We start from the raw sequence: 13,758 nt of genomic DNA, 5'->3' as shown, positions 1-13,758 counted from the left end.
GGAAGACAGGAGTGCCTGGCGTGCTCTGGTCCAGGGGGTCACGAAGAGTCGGACACGACAAAACAACAATTGCCACTTTAGTAAGTAGGTTCCTCAAGCTTGTTTGACATCCTGCCTCGGTGCTAGTCACCCAGCCTCAAAGGGCGAAAACGGAGAGAGCCGTCCTTTAAAGGCGTGCAAGGGCTCACCTCTGCGAGGGAATCGCAAGGGGGCATCCAAGCCGCGCTTCAAGTGCATCCTTAACACGAAAGAACATTAAGTAAACTAGGCGAGACCGTTGCAAAGCCAGCGCTGCCCCAAAAGCCAGGTAGGTGCAGTTTCGTGCTACGCCTGTAAGGAATAAAGCGCAGCCCTGACGCCTCCGCCTCATACCCCCCCCTCCCCCCATCCTTTCCCCTAGAGCTCTCGGGTCCTTTTACATAAGGAGGAGCCCCGCGCGGGACTTCCGCGACCCTGGGAGACAACAGGACTACGTTTCCCGTCGTGCTTCGCGAGCCAGCGTCGCCTCCGCTCCGCCAATGGGAGCCGCTCTTACAGACGGGACCCGCGAACCGTTTGTAAGGAGCCATAGCGGAGGCCGCTCGCCGACTTCCTCCGCCGGCCGCCCGCCCGGCTGGGGCCCGAGGCTGAGGAGGTAAAAGCCCAGGTAAAAGGCGACGCGGCGGGGGCCTCGGCGGGAAGGGGAAGGGTCCTGCTGCGCGCCCGCTGCGGAAGGAGCGGCAGGAAGTGACGTTGGGCGGGCTGGAGGGAGACTCTCTGGCCTAGGCCTCACCTCTCCCGCCCGCGGTTGCCAGGCGACCGAGGAGGGGGCGCGGCCGCTGCCGGCCCGTGACGTCATCGCCGCACGTCGCGCAGCTGCTGCTGGTGACGCCATGCGGAAGGTGTCAAGCGCGGGGTCGGAGGGTGGCCGCTTCTCGGGCCGGCTGAGCCGCACGTCCAAGCGGGCAGGAGGGATGCCCCGCCGTGGGGCCGCCTCTCTCTGCTTCTCAAAACGCAGTCTGGCTTCTGAGAAGGCAGGGTGCCTCTGAACATGGGCAGAGTGCTTTCTCCTGCCTCCCTGAAGAAGCTCGCACGGGCCACGGGCCCCTGAGCGCGCAGAGCGCCTTCCCTTTGTGAAGGGAACGAATGCTTCCTCGCCGCCCTCCCTGCCCGGTCTCTGTCCAAGTGAGTGTCCTTCGCCCCTGCCACCGCCTGCTGGGGGGCTGCACACGGCGGCGAGAGGGCAGGAAGCCGCTGCCCCGATTCGCCAGGCTGGCTCTGCTCGGCTGCTGCCATCCTGGAAGGCAACATGCGTACCCGTTGCTGGAGACCACAGGAGGGAAGAGGGCTGCTCCTGGGCTCGGATCCTGCTCGCCGCAGATTCCCACAAGCATCTGGCTGGCCACTGTGAGAGCAGGGTGCTGAACTGGACGGGCCATTGGCCTGATGATGATTTTATTGTTTGTACCCTGCCCATCTGACTGGATTGCCCCAGCCACTCTGGGCGGCTTCCAGCAGACTCCTCTTATGTTCTTAAAAATGCCTGAATCACTGCTTTCTGGTTTGCTGTGTTGTTTCAGCAGTACTACTTGCAAAGGAACGCTATGTGATGACTTAGCTAAAGAGCTGGAAACCTTTGCAAGTTTCACAACAAAATATGTGAATTGGTTTGAACCTGTGCAAATAATACATTGCAGACTGTTAGGTAGTGGTTAGAACACCATTCCGCAACCTGGTGTCTTAGAGATCGTTTGCACTACAACTTCCATTAGCCCCAGAATCATATGGCTAAGCTTCCACACTGCTAGGAGTTGTAGTCCAAAACATCTGGTGGTGGACATCAGCCTGGGTGACTTTGGCCAGTTGTTCTCTCTCAATGTAGCCCACCTCATAAGATCGTTCTGAGAATAAAATAGGTAAGAGGAGAACTGTGTGTGCTGCTCTTTGGTGCCTGGAGGAAGAGTGGGCAAAAGATTAAAAAAACAAAAACATAACTGCCACTCTCCCAACTCTGAACTCTCTCATTTTAATGATCACTTGGCTGGCAGGCGAACAGACAACTTGATGGACTGTGGAATAGTTCATGAACTAGGAAGACTTCTTGGAACCATGGAATGGGGGGAGGAAAAATGAATATTTATGAGTCCTGGCAGATACTGGGGCAGGGCAGAGCAATCCTAAATGGGGTTGAGGGGATTGAGACAGCAAATCTACAGCCACATTCTAAGACCTCCTAGTGGCTCATAACAGGTAGGGTGACCATTTTGCAGTTTCTCAGTGCTGTAGCTCAAGATTGGTGTGGCTTAGGGATCGAGAATTAGGGGCTTTCCATCCAGCCCTCTGTGCTGACTAGGATCTTGGAGATTCCCCCTCTCTCAGGAAGCTCACTTGGCATGACCTAGGACCAGTCATTGCCTCTCAGTCTAACCTACCTCTCAGGGTTGTTGTGCGGATTAATGAGGAGAGGGGAAACCATATATGCCACCTTGAGCTCCTTAGAAAAAAAAGGTGAGATATAAAGAAAATAATTAAATGATTGCCTCCTCCTTCAATTCACCTTTTTTGTATTAATTATTGAAGAGTTTTGTTTATTTTCATAATTCTGCATTTGTTTATAGTTTGAGATGTGTCGTGAATAATCTGAAATGCAAGACATCCCTTAGAGCCAAAAGTAGGCTGGAAGCGACGATGCACATGGGGTGTGGGGGGGTGATGCTTCTAAGTGGGAAAAGGGCCTGCCTGCCTGTCCACTGGACCTTGACCTAGGCAGAATCTGATCAGTCCTTTTCTCCTCCACTATTGACAGAGATCGGGGGAGAGAGAGAGCAGTCCCCAAATCAATATTTGCCTTCCAGCAGCAGCAGCAGTGAGTCCCAATATTTGTGACTTCCTAGGATTCCTCTCACTCAATCTGAGAATGCAAGGGCTAGTGGCAAGATTCACATTTCGCATGCATCTTTTCCCCTTTATGACCTCACTGGAACATCACAGCAGAGGTTCCTTGCCAGAAAATGCTTCATTGTGACACCACTGGGCTGATGGTCCAAGTTCTTGCCAGAATCTTGAGAATGATTCATGGCATCACTAGATCCCACCACTTCTTGGTCCATCCTCAGTTCTGGGGTCATGTAAAACAGGCACCTAACAGATTATATTACTTTCAACATGGATAGCTGGACATTGGACTCAACAGCACTGGTTAATGATGTTCCATTGGACTTTGGGGGAAGCAGGAGTGGGGATTGGTATGTTCGATGCCGTGCATCAGGGACAGCCAACATGGTGCCCCCCCCCAGGTGTTGCTGGAGGAGAGCTCTTATCATTCTTGACCTGCTGCCACGCTGGATGCAGTTGTTGGGAGTCAGGAGTCCAACAGTCTCACCGCACCTAATTTATTTATTTAAGTCCCTTTGTTCATTCTGCAGTCCTGTAAGGAAAGTTCCTTCCTCCCATTTTAGGAGGTGGGAAACTGAGGCTTTGATTTGCACAGTACAGATACCTCTCCACATACACACTTTTTTGTTGTTGATTAATAATGTGGCCCACCAAGTGGAACTGGACTGAGATGCCTAAGTTTTGGAGCAGTTCTGCTTAATCTGATCCTCCTTGCAGGAAAGGTCACCTAAGGTTAGCAACCTGGAAAATGAATGTCTGAACTGATTAGTGTTTTGAACAGAGTTTGGATGTTAATAGGGGTCCTTTGCTTCTTTAATGGCAATGTTTCCAATGCCATATTTATCACTCTGGATTTAAAAGGGCATATAGGGAAAATGAAGACAAGATGAACCAAGCTGTGTGTGTTTCATAAGGTTGAAAAGGTCAGGTGCACCTGAGGGACAAAAGAGACCTGACATCTCAGAAGCATTTTATTATTTTTGCTGAAAGCAGTGTGTTAGCTCATACTGCAGTGGAGGGGGCTAACCAGCCCCCCCCCAGTAGTTGTATCTGCTGCTGAGATGTGAATATACAGGGAGCTATGATGTCTATATGGTTCTGTCTGTCCATAGCTAACAGCAGTTCTTTTTTGTGCTTCCTGCACAGCTGCTCAAAACTGACCCCCTTGCAGCTTCTTTTTAGCAACAACAACAAACAGGTAGATCATCTCTGACATCATGTTTGCCTCTGAAAGCCCCTACAGAGCACTTTTGCTTGATGCACTCGGAGCGAGGCATTCCAATTGATCAGAACTCTCGTTTCTTTGTGCCTTCCTTTTGTCCAGGCTGCCTGAAGGATGGAATCAAACCCTGCCAGGAGTAAAGTCCCAGCTTTCTTATCAGACTTGGGGAAAGCTACCCTGAGAGGCATCAGGAAATGCCCCCGGTGCGGCACCTACAACGGCACCCGTGGGCTGAGCTGCAAGAACAAGACTTGCGGCACCATCTTCCGCTACGGCACCCGGAAGCAGGCCGGTGTCGACGCGGTCAAAATCAACACTGGCTCTGATCTACAGGTCTATTCAGTGCGGCAGAGGGACAGGGGGCCAGAGTACCGGTGCTTTGTGGAGCTGGGAGTTTCGGAGACCACCATCCAGACAGTAGATGGGACCATCATCACACAGCTCAGCTCTGGGCGCTGCTACGTCCCATCGTGTTTGAAGGCGGCTGCACAAGGGGTGGTGGAAAACCAGTGCCAGCACATTAAACTGGCTGTGAACTGCCAGGCAGAGGCCACCCCCTTGCCCCTGAAAAGCTCAGTCTTGAACTCGTTGCAGGCCTCTGCTGAGACGAAGCAAACCTTATGGCAGTTGGCCACGGAGTCCACAGGGCCCCTAGTTCAGAGGATTACCAAGAACATCCTAGTGGTGAAGTGCAAAGCCAGCCAGAAGCATAGCTTGGGTTACCTCCACATCTCCTTCTCCCACAAGGCTGGCCACAAGAGCAGGGCGGAACACCGCTTCCTCTGCTCCTGCCAGTCGCTGAAGTCCAGCAAGGCAGCTTCTGCTAAGGAAGAGGCAAGCCAGAAATGCAATCACTTCTTTGCCTGCCTCTGTGCCTTTGCCAGCGATGATCTCTTGGCCCAGGAGTTTGCAGATTTCCTCAGCTATGATTCCAGCGGTGGGTAAGGTCAGAGAACATGAGTGAGGCTGAAAGGATGTGGTCAGCAGACAGCTCAGGCCAAGTGCATGAAATAAAGAATCCCCTGCCATGCCTGTATGTGGGGTGTGTGGGTGTGCAGACTGGAATACCTTGGAAGGGCTGGGCCCCTGCAGCTCACCCTGGGAATACCACTGACATTCCCTGTAGGCAGGCTTAGAAGCAAAGGGAGCTCACCGGATTTAAGCTCACAGAAACACAGAGTGAAGACTCAAACCTTCAACCTCTTCTCTCCTGCAACTCCAGGTCTGAAGTCAACAGTAGGAGCCCAGCTTCTCTGTCAGCCTGAATCCGCTTTGAGCTCTGGAGAGGCTGCTGCCTCCAAGGCCAAAAAGAGGAAAAAAGATGAAGGAATGGGTGAGAATATTAATTTTTGACTTGTTTGTGTTCCATGTTCCATTTTGAGATGGATGACTCTTACCTGCATCCATAGCGCAGAGTTTGCCTTTCGGGGATCATCATAGCTATTAGCAGCACTTGTTATAGTGCTAGAGCCTTCATTGAGTCCTGTGTGGCTTGGAGACATACTTCCACAATTAGAAGAGAGCCATGGGAAGCATTTTAAATGTCCTATTCTGGGGTCACCAATGCAATACAGTGGTGCCTCGCAAGACGAAAAGAATCCGTTCCGTGAGTCTCTTCGTCTTGCGGTTTCTTCGTCTTGCGAAGCAAGCCCATTAGCGGATTAGCGCTATTAGCGGCTTAGCGGCTTAGCGGATCAGCTGATAAGCGGCTTAGCGGATCAGCTGATAAGCGGCTTAGCGGATCAGCTGATAAGCGGCTTAGCGGATCAGCTGATAAGCGGCTTAGCGGATCAGCTGATAAGCGGCTTAGCGGATCAGCTGATAAGCGGCTTAGCGGATCAGCTGATAAGTGGCTTAGCGGCTTGGGGGAAAGGGGGGGGGAGGAAAAAACCCCGCAGGAACTCGCAAGACATTTTCGTCTTGCGAAGCAAGCCCATAGGAAATTCGTTTTGCGAAGCACCTCCAAAACGGAAAACCCTTTCGTCTAGCGGGTTTTCCGTCTTGCGAGGCATTCGTCTTGCGGGGCACCACTGTATCCTCCAGACATTGTGGACTACAACTCTCATCGCCCTGACCGGACCAGCTGGGACTGATGGGAGTTGTAATTCAACAACATCTGGCAGGCACCATCTTCGCTTTCCCAGTGCTACTCATTCTAAAGCTGTTTCAACTTTTACTTTTAAGGCACACAAGCAAGTAGCCCCCTCTTGTCTCAAGACGTGGCAAACACAAACCTGCGCAAAAGTGGACTGAAAAAGCCAACGGTTGCTTCACTGAAAAGGCAAGGTGAGTTTTCTTTCTGCCGGCTCGGCAAGCTGCAAGGAACGCAAAGCAGAAATGGACTGAGAGGGTTTTCCACAAAAGGCCAGTTTTGCTCAGCCTACACTCTACTTTCCAGCTGTCTTCTTTAGTTCCTTCAGCTTTTTGTCTTCCTGCCTTATATGCATGTCTGGGGAACTGTATCACACTCCCTTCCCTCTCCATGAGGAAAGAAATTAATATAAGAAATTAAAGACGTGAAACCTCAGCACTGACCTTGTCTCTCTTAAGATTCTGAGCATCCTAAAGCGAAAGCTGGTCATTATAAGAACTTTGTAAGATTAATAGTTGAGTGCCCGTGTTTGCTTGTTTTCTTTTCTCCTCTCCATCCCTTTTTCCTTTTGTGTCATTCACATATTTTTAGATTGTGTCTTGGTGAGTACTTGTGACCGAGTAAGATTGTCTTCCATGAACGCAGTCTTAGGGGTGTGTCTGTAAATGGCTGTGGAGGCCAATTCTGGATCCGGACATCCTTCCACAGTGGGGACATAGATTTCCGGGTGGGAGTTGATTGCAATGAGGATTTGCCAAACGTACCTTCCTCTTAGTTTTTTTCTCCCTTTGTTCCTGAATTTGTGCTTCTTTACGAGGCCTTTAGTAGAGGCTGTTCTCCAATTGGAGGGGAGAGTGCTGTTGTGTTCAGGTCATAGCTGTCAACGTTTCCCCTTTTTTAAGGGAAATTCCTTTATTCTGAATAGCATTCCTCGCAAGAAAAGGGAAAAGTTGACAGCTGTGGTTCAGGTCCTGCTTGCAGGTTTCCCAAAAGAGGCACCTGGTTGGCCACTGTGAGCCAGGAGGCTGGACTAGGTGGCCATTGGCCTGATGTTCTTAGGTTAAGAGTTTTCCTTTTCCTTAGCTTGCAGTCAGCTGCTTGATGAATCACAAGTAACCTTGTCCTTCCAAGAGTGGTTGGCCAGTGTAACTGAACGCATCCACCAAGCCATGCATTACCAGTTTGACGGTAAGTCTCCTTTGACCTCACCTTTATCCCTTGAATCCTTGTTCATATTATAAGAGGATCATCGGATGGAGTACCCTGCAGTGTCTTGTGTAAGTGGCTTTTGTCTGCGTAAGGCTATTCTCCAGTTGCACTCAGACGGTACTGATATGATTGGTGTCAGGTTGCACTCGACACTGTTAATTTCTTAGGGGGAAAGAGAGAGAGAGAGAGAGAGAGAGAGAGAGAGAGAGAGAGAGAGAGCATTTATGGCTAAATGAAACTGGCAGAGAAGCCCTCACACTATGTTTAATTTACACACTGGGCACAAATAAACTGGCAGCAGCAGAAACCAAATCTAGACAAGGTTGATTGACTGGAGCCAATCAAGAACCTCCTGCCGCCTCCTCCTGTACTCCTATACTGCTTTCTGGAGTCACAAACTCAGTCTATAGTGGCACTCCTGGTTCCCAGCTGAACGTAGTGCTGTTGTGAACTGCAGCCCCGAAAGAGGACTTGTGGGAGTGGTTGGGTGCAGGAGTACCAAAGAAGGATGTCAAAAACATCAAAATGGCCAGTTCTAGTGCTTCATTAAAGAATTGTGCACACTTACTGCAAATCAGCCTGACTGATCTCCCAGCCTTTACAGGCGCAGGACCGACACTGCAGCAAGGAGATGGCTTGTCCACCCCCAAGCAACCATTCATGCAGTTTTTATGCACAAAGCAGCACACCTCACTTTGGCCAGGACTTCCCATCACTTCACCTGGGCAGTTGCAAGCAGAATGCCTGCTAACTCTAGGAGCCAGTCAATAAAATATATATGTAAGTGTTTGAGCATAGAAGAGAATTGGACTAACTGATAAAAACTGCCCCATATATCAGAAATTTGGGGTGGCTGGGCTCTCTTGTCTCTCTCACACACATCAGTCTCCATCTGTTCCCTGGCTGCCCACAAAATATTCACCCAGAGGAAATCCTACATAGCTATCCCAAAGCTGTGAAGTTTTTTCTCTCTTTCACTCCTACAGATCCAACCTCCTCTCTGGTTATCTTTGTGAATTATTTCAAGAGTTTTCACCTCAGTAGGTTTCTCCCGCCCTTCCTTTTTTATGATCTAGCTTGAGCCTTGGTCCTTGCTGAAATGTCTAAACATAATCATATTGTTCCTCTCAAAAGCATTTCTTCACTTGTGCACCCAGGCAAACCAGAGCCACTGGTGTTCCACATCCCCCAGGCTTTCTTTGAGGCACTCCAGCAGAGGATTTCTGTTGGAAGCATCAAGAAGCGGATGCCAAATTCGACCACAGGTACGCAACCTTGAGAGCATCTTTTCTGTGGGAAGCCACTTGGGATATTAGCTGCACATTGATGCTGACTTGTAATAGAAAGGCTGTATCGAGGCATAAGAAAGCTGAACATGAGTCAGCAGTGTGATGCAGCAGCAACAGAAGCGAATACTGTTCTAGGCTGCTGCAGCAGAAGTAGATCAAGGGAAGCGATAGCACTGTTTTATTCTGCCTTGGTCAGACCCCACCTGGGGTCCTGTGTCCAGTTCTGGGCACCACAATTTAAGAAGGATATTGACCAGCTGGAAGGTGTGCAGAGGAAGGTGACCAAGAGGGTCAGGGGTCTGGAAACCAGGCCTTGTGAGGAATGGTTGAGGGAGCTGGGGATGTTGAGCCTGGAGAAGGCAAGGCTGAGGGGTGATATGAGAGCCATCTTCAAATATGTGGAGAGCTGTCCCATGGAAGGTGCAGCCAGGTGGTTGTTTTTTTGCTGTTCCAGAGGAGAGGACCAGAACCAATGGATTCAAATAACAAGATTCTGACTAAACATTAGGAAGAACTTTCTAGTTGTAAGACAGTGAGACTGACTCACTAGGAAGCTGATAGACTCTCTTTCACTGGAGGTTTCTAAGCAGAGGTCAGATGGCCACCTGTCAGGGATTCTTTAGCTGTGATTCCTGCCTTGCAGGGGCTTAGACTAGATGACCCTTTAGGTCAGGCTTCCTCAACCTCGGCCCTCCAGATATTTTTTGGCCTACAACTCCCATGATCCCTAGCTAGCAGGACCAGTGGCCAGGGATGATGGGAATTGTAGTCTCAAAACATCGGGAGGGCCGAGGTTGAGGAAGCCTACTTTAGGTCTCCTTCCAGCTCTAAAATTCTGTGAACTCTCAGGGACAGTGGGAGCAGCAGCTGAAGGGGACCAGTCCCTTGTGAGTGCATGCTGCAGAGCTGGAAGGTCTCTCTGCACAGCCTCTCCTTGTGGCCTCAGAAGAACTTTATGCCACAGTGATTGTGACCCTTGTGGTCCCTTCCAACTCTACAACTCATCTGTTTCTGTGACTCCCTTGAGATCACATTTCGTCTCCTTTCTCAACACCATGTGAAAGGGATAGCCAACAGATTCCCTCCAGGTGTTGTTGGATGCCACCTTCCATCACTCTCGGCCAGTGTGGCCAAAGATCAGGAATGATGGGAATTGTAGGGAGCAGCAGCTTGAGGGTGCCGTGTTGGCTCCCTCTGCCATTGGAGTTGGCCACAGGAGGAGGAATGTGGCCGCCATCACACCACCTTGATGGGCTTGTTCCTTTCCAGCTTTTGTCCGGAAAGATGCTTTGCCCCTGGGCACCTTTTCCAAATATACGTGGCACATCACAAACATCTTGCAAGTCAAACAGATCTTTGATACCCTTGAGGTAAGACCGGCCCCCTTGCTCCTCTTTTCTATGGTTTTTCTCTGTTATGTGAAAAGATGGGAGGGCATTCATTGGGGGGTTGGGGAGGAAGGGCCAGCTAGGCATAGTCTTTTATGTTGCATCCTGGGATTAAAAGTTTGGGGAACTGGCCTTTGGGGGTTGGGATGAGCTTCCTATAATAATTCTCTTATGATCTACTGGTTGTGATGATTATGGAAGAGGGTTAGAGAAATTCATGGAGGGGAGGACTCCTGGTGGCTGCTAGCCCTGACGGCTCAACTCTGCCTCCACAGTCGGAGGCAGCAATGCTTCCGAATACCAATTGCTGGAAACTACAGGAGGGGAGTTTTTGTGCTCAAATTCTGCTTGCAGGGTTTCACAGGCATCTGGTTGGCCACTGTGAGAACAGAAGGTTGGACTAGATGGGCCACTTCCCTGTTCCAGCGAGACTTTTCTTAGGTTCTTACTCAACTCCCAGAACTTTGGCATCCTGGTTTCTACAGGGTGAGGATCAAACTCTGGGCTTACAAAGGGCCTCTTGCAAAGGGATGCTGCTCTCATTTGCCTGTTCATAAATCCTGTGTTTTCATCTCTTCTTCCCAACTCCTCTTCCCAGATGCCTCTGAAAATAACACGCAGCTTCATCCAGAACCAGGATGGCACCTATGAGCCCTTTAAGTGCCCCAAAGTTGAGGTGGAGAGCATCCCAGACACTTACGGGCGCTTGGAGAAGCAGCCAGTCCTCCGGCCTCTGGAGTTGAAAACCTTCCTGAAAGTCGGTAGGTGTATAAGCTGATCCCTTTGCACCTCAAAGGAGCCTTCTTTTCCCACCAGCTCACAGATTTGTAGAGTTGGAAGAGAATCCAACCCTCCTCTTGGAGAAACTTGTTTTTCCCCACACACAATGGGGAAAGAAGGTCCAAAGTGCTCCTCTCCTCTTTCTGGCTTCCTTCCTCCCAGGCAACACATCCCCTGATCAGAAGGAACCGACGCCTTTCATCATTGAGTGGATTCCAGATATCCTCCCCCAGTCGAAAATTGGTGAACTGAGGATTAAGTTTGAATATGGCCACTACAGAAATGGTCACACCACCGACTACCAGGAGCAGCGCACTTCCCTCGAACAGACGCTGGAGCTTATGCCTCTCGCCACCATCACCTTCCCTTGAACTCATCATGCAGTTCTTGCACAGCTTGGTTTGCACAACCCCTGCCCTGTAGCTGGTCAGCCTTTGCGGGTATCAGTTAGCCGTTTGACCGGGGAACGCGCCAGGAGCCGGAATGCAGCGGGGCTTCACTACAAACGACCCACTTCTTTGTAAGCAGCTGCACTAGAAACTTCTGCCTCTTTCCTTTCAAACAGCATTTTCAGTCGCTTCTTGGGACAAAATTAATTCATGCACTCTCCACTTCTACTCTGAGACTCACCTGTGATTGCTGGTTTTTTCCGCCACCCTATTTTGCACAGTTGACAGATTACAGGTGAGGGTGGAGCAGAGTGTCCAGGTGCTCGGCTAATTACTATCCCCTTACTGGCATATTTTGCAATATATTTCTACAATAAACTAAATTGAACCAATGTTTTGAGTTCAGTCTCTCACCAGCAAGCTTGAGCCTTCTCCCATTCACACAGTTCCTGCTTTGAGTCACCCCTCGTATGTACTTTCAAAAAACACAAAAGCAAAACTGAGGCTGGAATTTCTGGCTTGTTGGGCTCTGTATCCAGTAATTACCTATGCAATTACTGCAAACTCCTGCAAGTGAACTGACTTTGCACAGGTTGAATGCATCAGCTGGTCTGTGCATCGGGAACCAAATTCAGACTTCTTTGTGGACAAAGGATGTGTGGAGTTTGCAGATGATAGCACTGCATTCTTCAGCACTTGAACAGAGACACCAAGCAGGATCGAGGCAAAGTAGAGCACTAAGTCTTACTCACGGCATGGACATGATTTAAGCACACACTGCACTGTGAGCAACCAGTGGCATTTCAAAAGATATCAGGCAGAATTACAGCTTCCCAGAGACATCAACACCAGCCCCGGGGAAAGTCCCCTGCTTCCCATTTCTCTAGTACAAATGATCTCAGACCATTCAATGTTGTGAAGCAGATTGATAGGAAAATAGATGACACGATGGCATTAAATGTTAGGGAGAGGAGAGGGAAGAACTTGAGCAGTGTTAGAAACTGAGATAGGAAAGCTAGCAGCTAATTGGCACCTTAAACCTAGGTTATGAGTGTAACAATGGAATGTCTAGCTGCTCTTTTTTTTATATACAAAGCTGAAAAGGAATGAACTGCAGCTAAAACATTACGTTCATTTTTCACATGGTCTGGTCCTTCACCTGCCCACCCCTAATATTCTTAAGAGGGTCTCTTCTCCTGTCTTCAGAGAGTAGCTGGAAGTAGCAAAAAACAGGTCCTCCTTCCACTCTGCAGTTTAAATCCGAAATGTTAGGCACAGTTCTGCGCCCAGAGCTCAAATTGCTCGTGCTAATGAAATTCCCTGTTGCAAAATGTGCCTAGAACAATGTGAGTTTCGAACACTGAACTTGGCCCAGGGGCTACTATTTCTGGCAGCAGCAGACCTTGGTTTGTAACAGGCCATCCATCCCCTGCTGTTTGGACTGGGGTCCACTGTAAGCAAAGTCAAGTACTGCTTAGCAACACTAGGAGGCAGTGTTGCCCTAAGCAGAAACCACAAAGGCTGCAGTTGGAGGTATGTTCAACATCCCAGGCTGCCTTTGATAAAAGGACGGGGAGAAGCAAAGGCTGCAATTCTTCTTCATTACTTCCTCACAAAGGATTGCTTGTCCCAGCGCAGTACAGAAAAGAGCATGGTTTCAAACTTGAACAGGCACCTCTAACCCTGCCATTTACACTATTTAAATGAACATATGACCACAGCCCCTTTCCCCAGCTCAGCATTGGTCCTTGGCTGCATAAATGGTCAAAGCCCTGCTGGATGTGTGGAATACCAAGGTAACAGTTCTGCTCCTATGCCTTGACGTTTATGCTTGTGGCTGCAGCTTCCGCTATATGGAAGCCAGTCCTTCCAAATGCTGATAATGCCTTTTAGACTGAGGCGTTGGCTACAAGTTCTGTAAAGGGTCCGAGACTCAGTCCACAGCAATCATACCTGCTTTAGCTTCAAGTTAAATCTCTAAACTCTACAAATAAAGGTAAAGGGACCCCTGACCATTAGGTCCAGTTGTGACCGACTCTGGGGTTGCGGTGCTCATCTCGCTTTATTGGCCAAGGGAGCCGACGTACAGCTTCCGGGTCATGTGGCCAGCAGGACTAAGCTGCTTCTGGTGAACCAGAGCAGCGCACGGAAACGCTGTTTACCTTCCCGCTGGAGCGGTACCTATTTATCTACTTGTACTTTGACATGAAAAGTCAAATAATTCAGTATTAATTACCGTATTTTTCGCCCTATAGGACGCACTTTTTCCCCTCCAAAAATGAAGGGGAAATGTGTGTGTGTCCTATGGGTCGAATGCAGGCTTTCCCGGGCTTCCTGCAGCTTTGCGCCACCCTCCGGATCCCAGCGCAAAGCCGCGCGGGGCTCCAGAGGGTGGCGCGGAGCTGCCTGCGCTCCAGAGCTTCCTGCAGCTCTGCGCCACCCTCCGGATCCCAGCGCAAAGCCGCTCGGGGCTCCGGAGGGTGGCGCAGAGCTGCCTGCGCTCCGAAGCCTGGTG

The 13,758-nt window shown here is 49.9% G+C and overlaps 1 protein-coding gene and 1 long non-coding RNA gene across 7 annotated transcripts; one reads left to right on the top strand and one right to left on the bottom strand.

The window, feature by feature from the left end:
• Positions 1-530: 530 nt before the first annotated feature.
• LOC310711862 (uncharacterized protein C2orf42) lies at positions 531-11,635 on the top strand. Of its 6 annotated transcripts, XM_083514280.1 has the most exons (10): positions 842-1,164; positions 2,786-2,898; positions 4,199-5,033; positions 5,319-5,429; positions 6,281-6,382; positions 7,272-7,376; positions 8,555-8,662; positions 9,956-10,056; positions 10,673-10,835; positions 11,017-11,635. In XM_083514280.1, exons 3-10 carry the CDS (start codon positions 4,211-4,213, stop codon positions 11,223-11,225), a joined length of 1,722 nt encoding a protein of 573 aa, XP_083370406.1. In that variant the 5' UTR covers positions 842-1,164; positions 2,786-2,898; positions 4,199-4,210; the 3' UTR covers positions 11,226-11,635. The 6 variants fall into 6 exon arrangements, with proteins under 6 accessions (XP_083370404.1, XP_083370405.1, XP_083370406.1 ...); XM_083514278.1 differs by lacking the exons at positions 842-1,164; positions 2,786-2,898 and adding an exon at positions 531-646; XM_083514279.1 differs by lacking the exon at positions 2,786-2,898 and having other exon boundaries at positions 826-1,164.
• Positions 8,549-9,949, bottom strand: LOC310712005. The gene is made up of 2 exons (XR_014528719.1): positions 9,680-9,949; positions 8,549-9,528 (listed from the first exon to the last, which is right to left on the bottom strand). It is a non-coding gene; the product is annotated as an uncharacterized lncRNA (long non-coding RNA).
• Positions 11,636-13,758: the final 2,123 nt, after the last annotated feature.

This window comes from Podarcis liolepis (assembly GCF_965112155.1).
Source record: "Podarcis liolepis genome assembly, chromosome: 7".
In the NCBI taxonomy this organism is placed as follows: Eukaryota; Metazoa; Chordata; class Lepidosauria; order Squamata; family Lacertidae; genus Podarcis; species Podarcis liolepis.
This window is presented reverse-complemented; position numbering and strand designations above follow the sequence as displayed.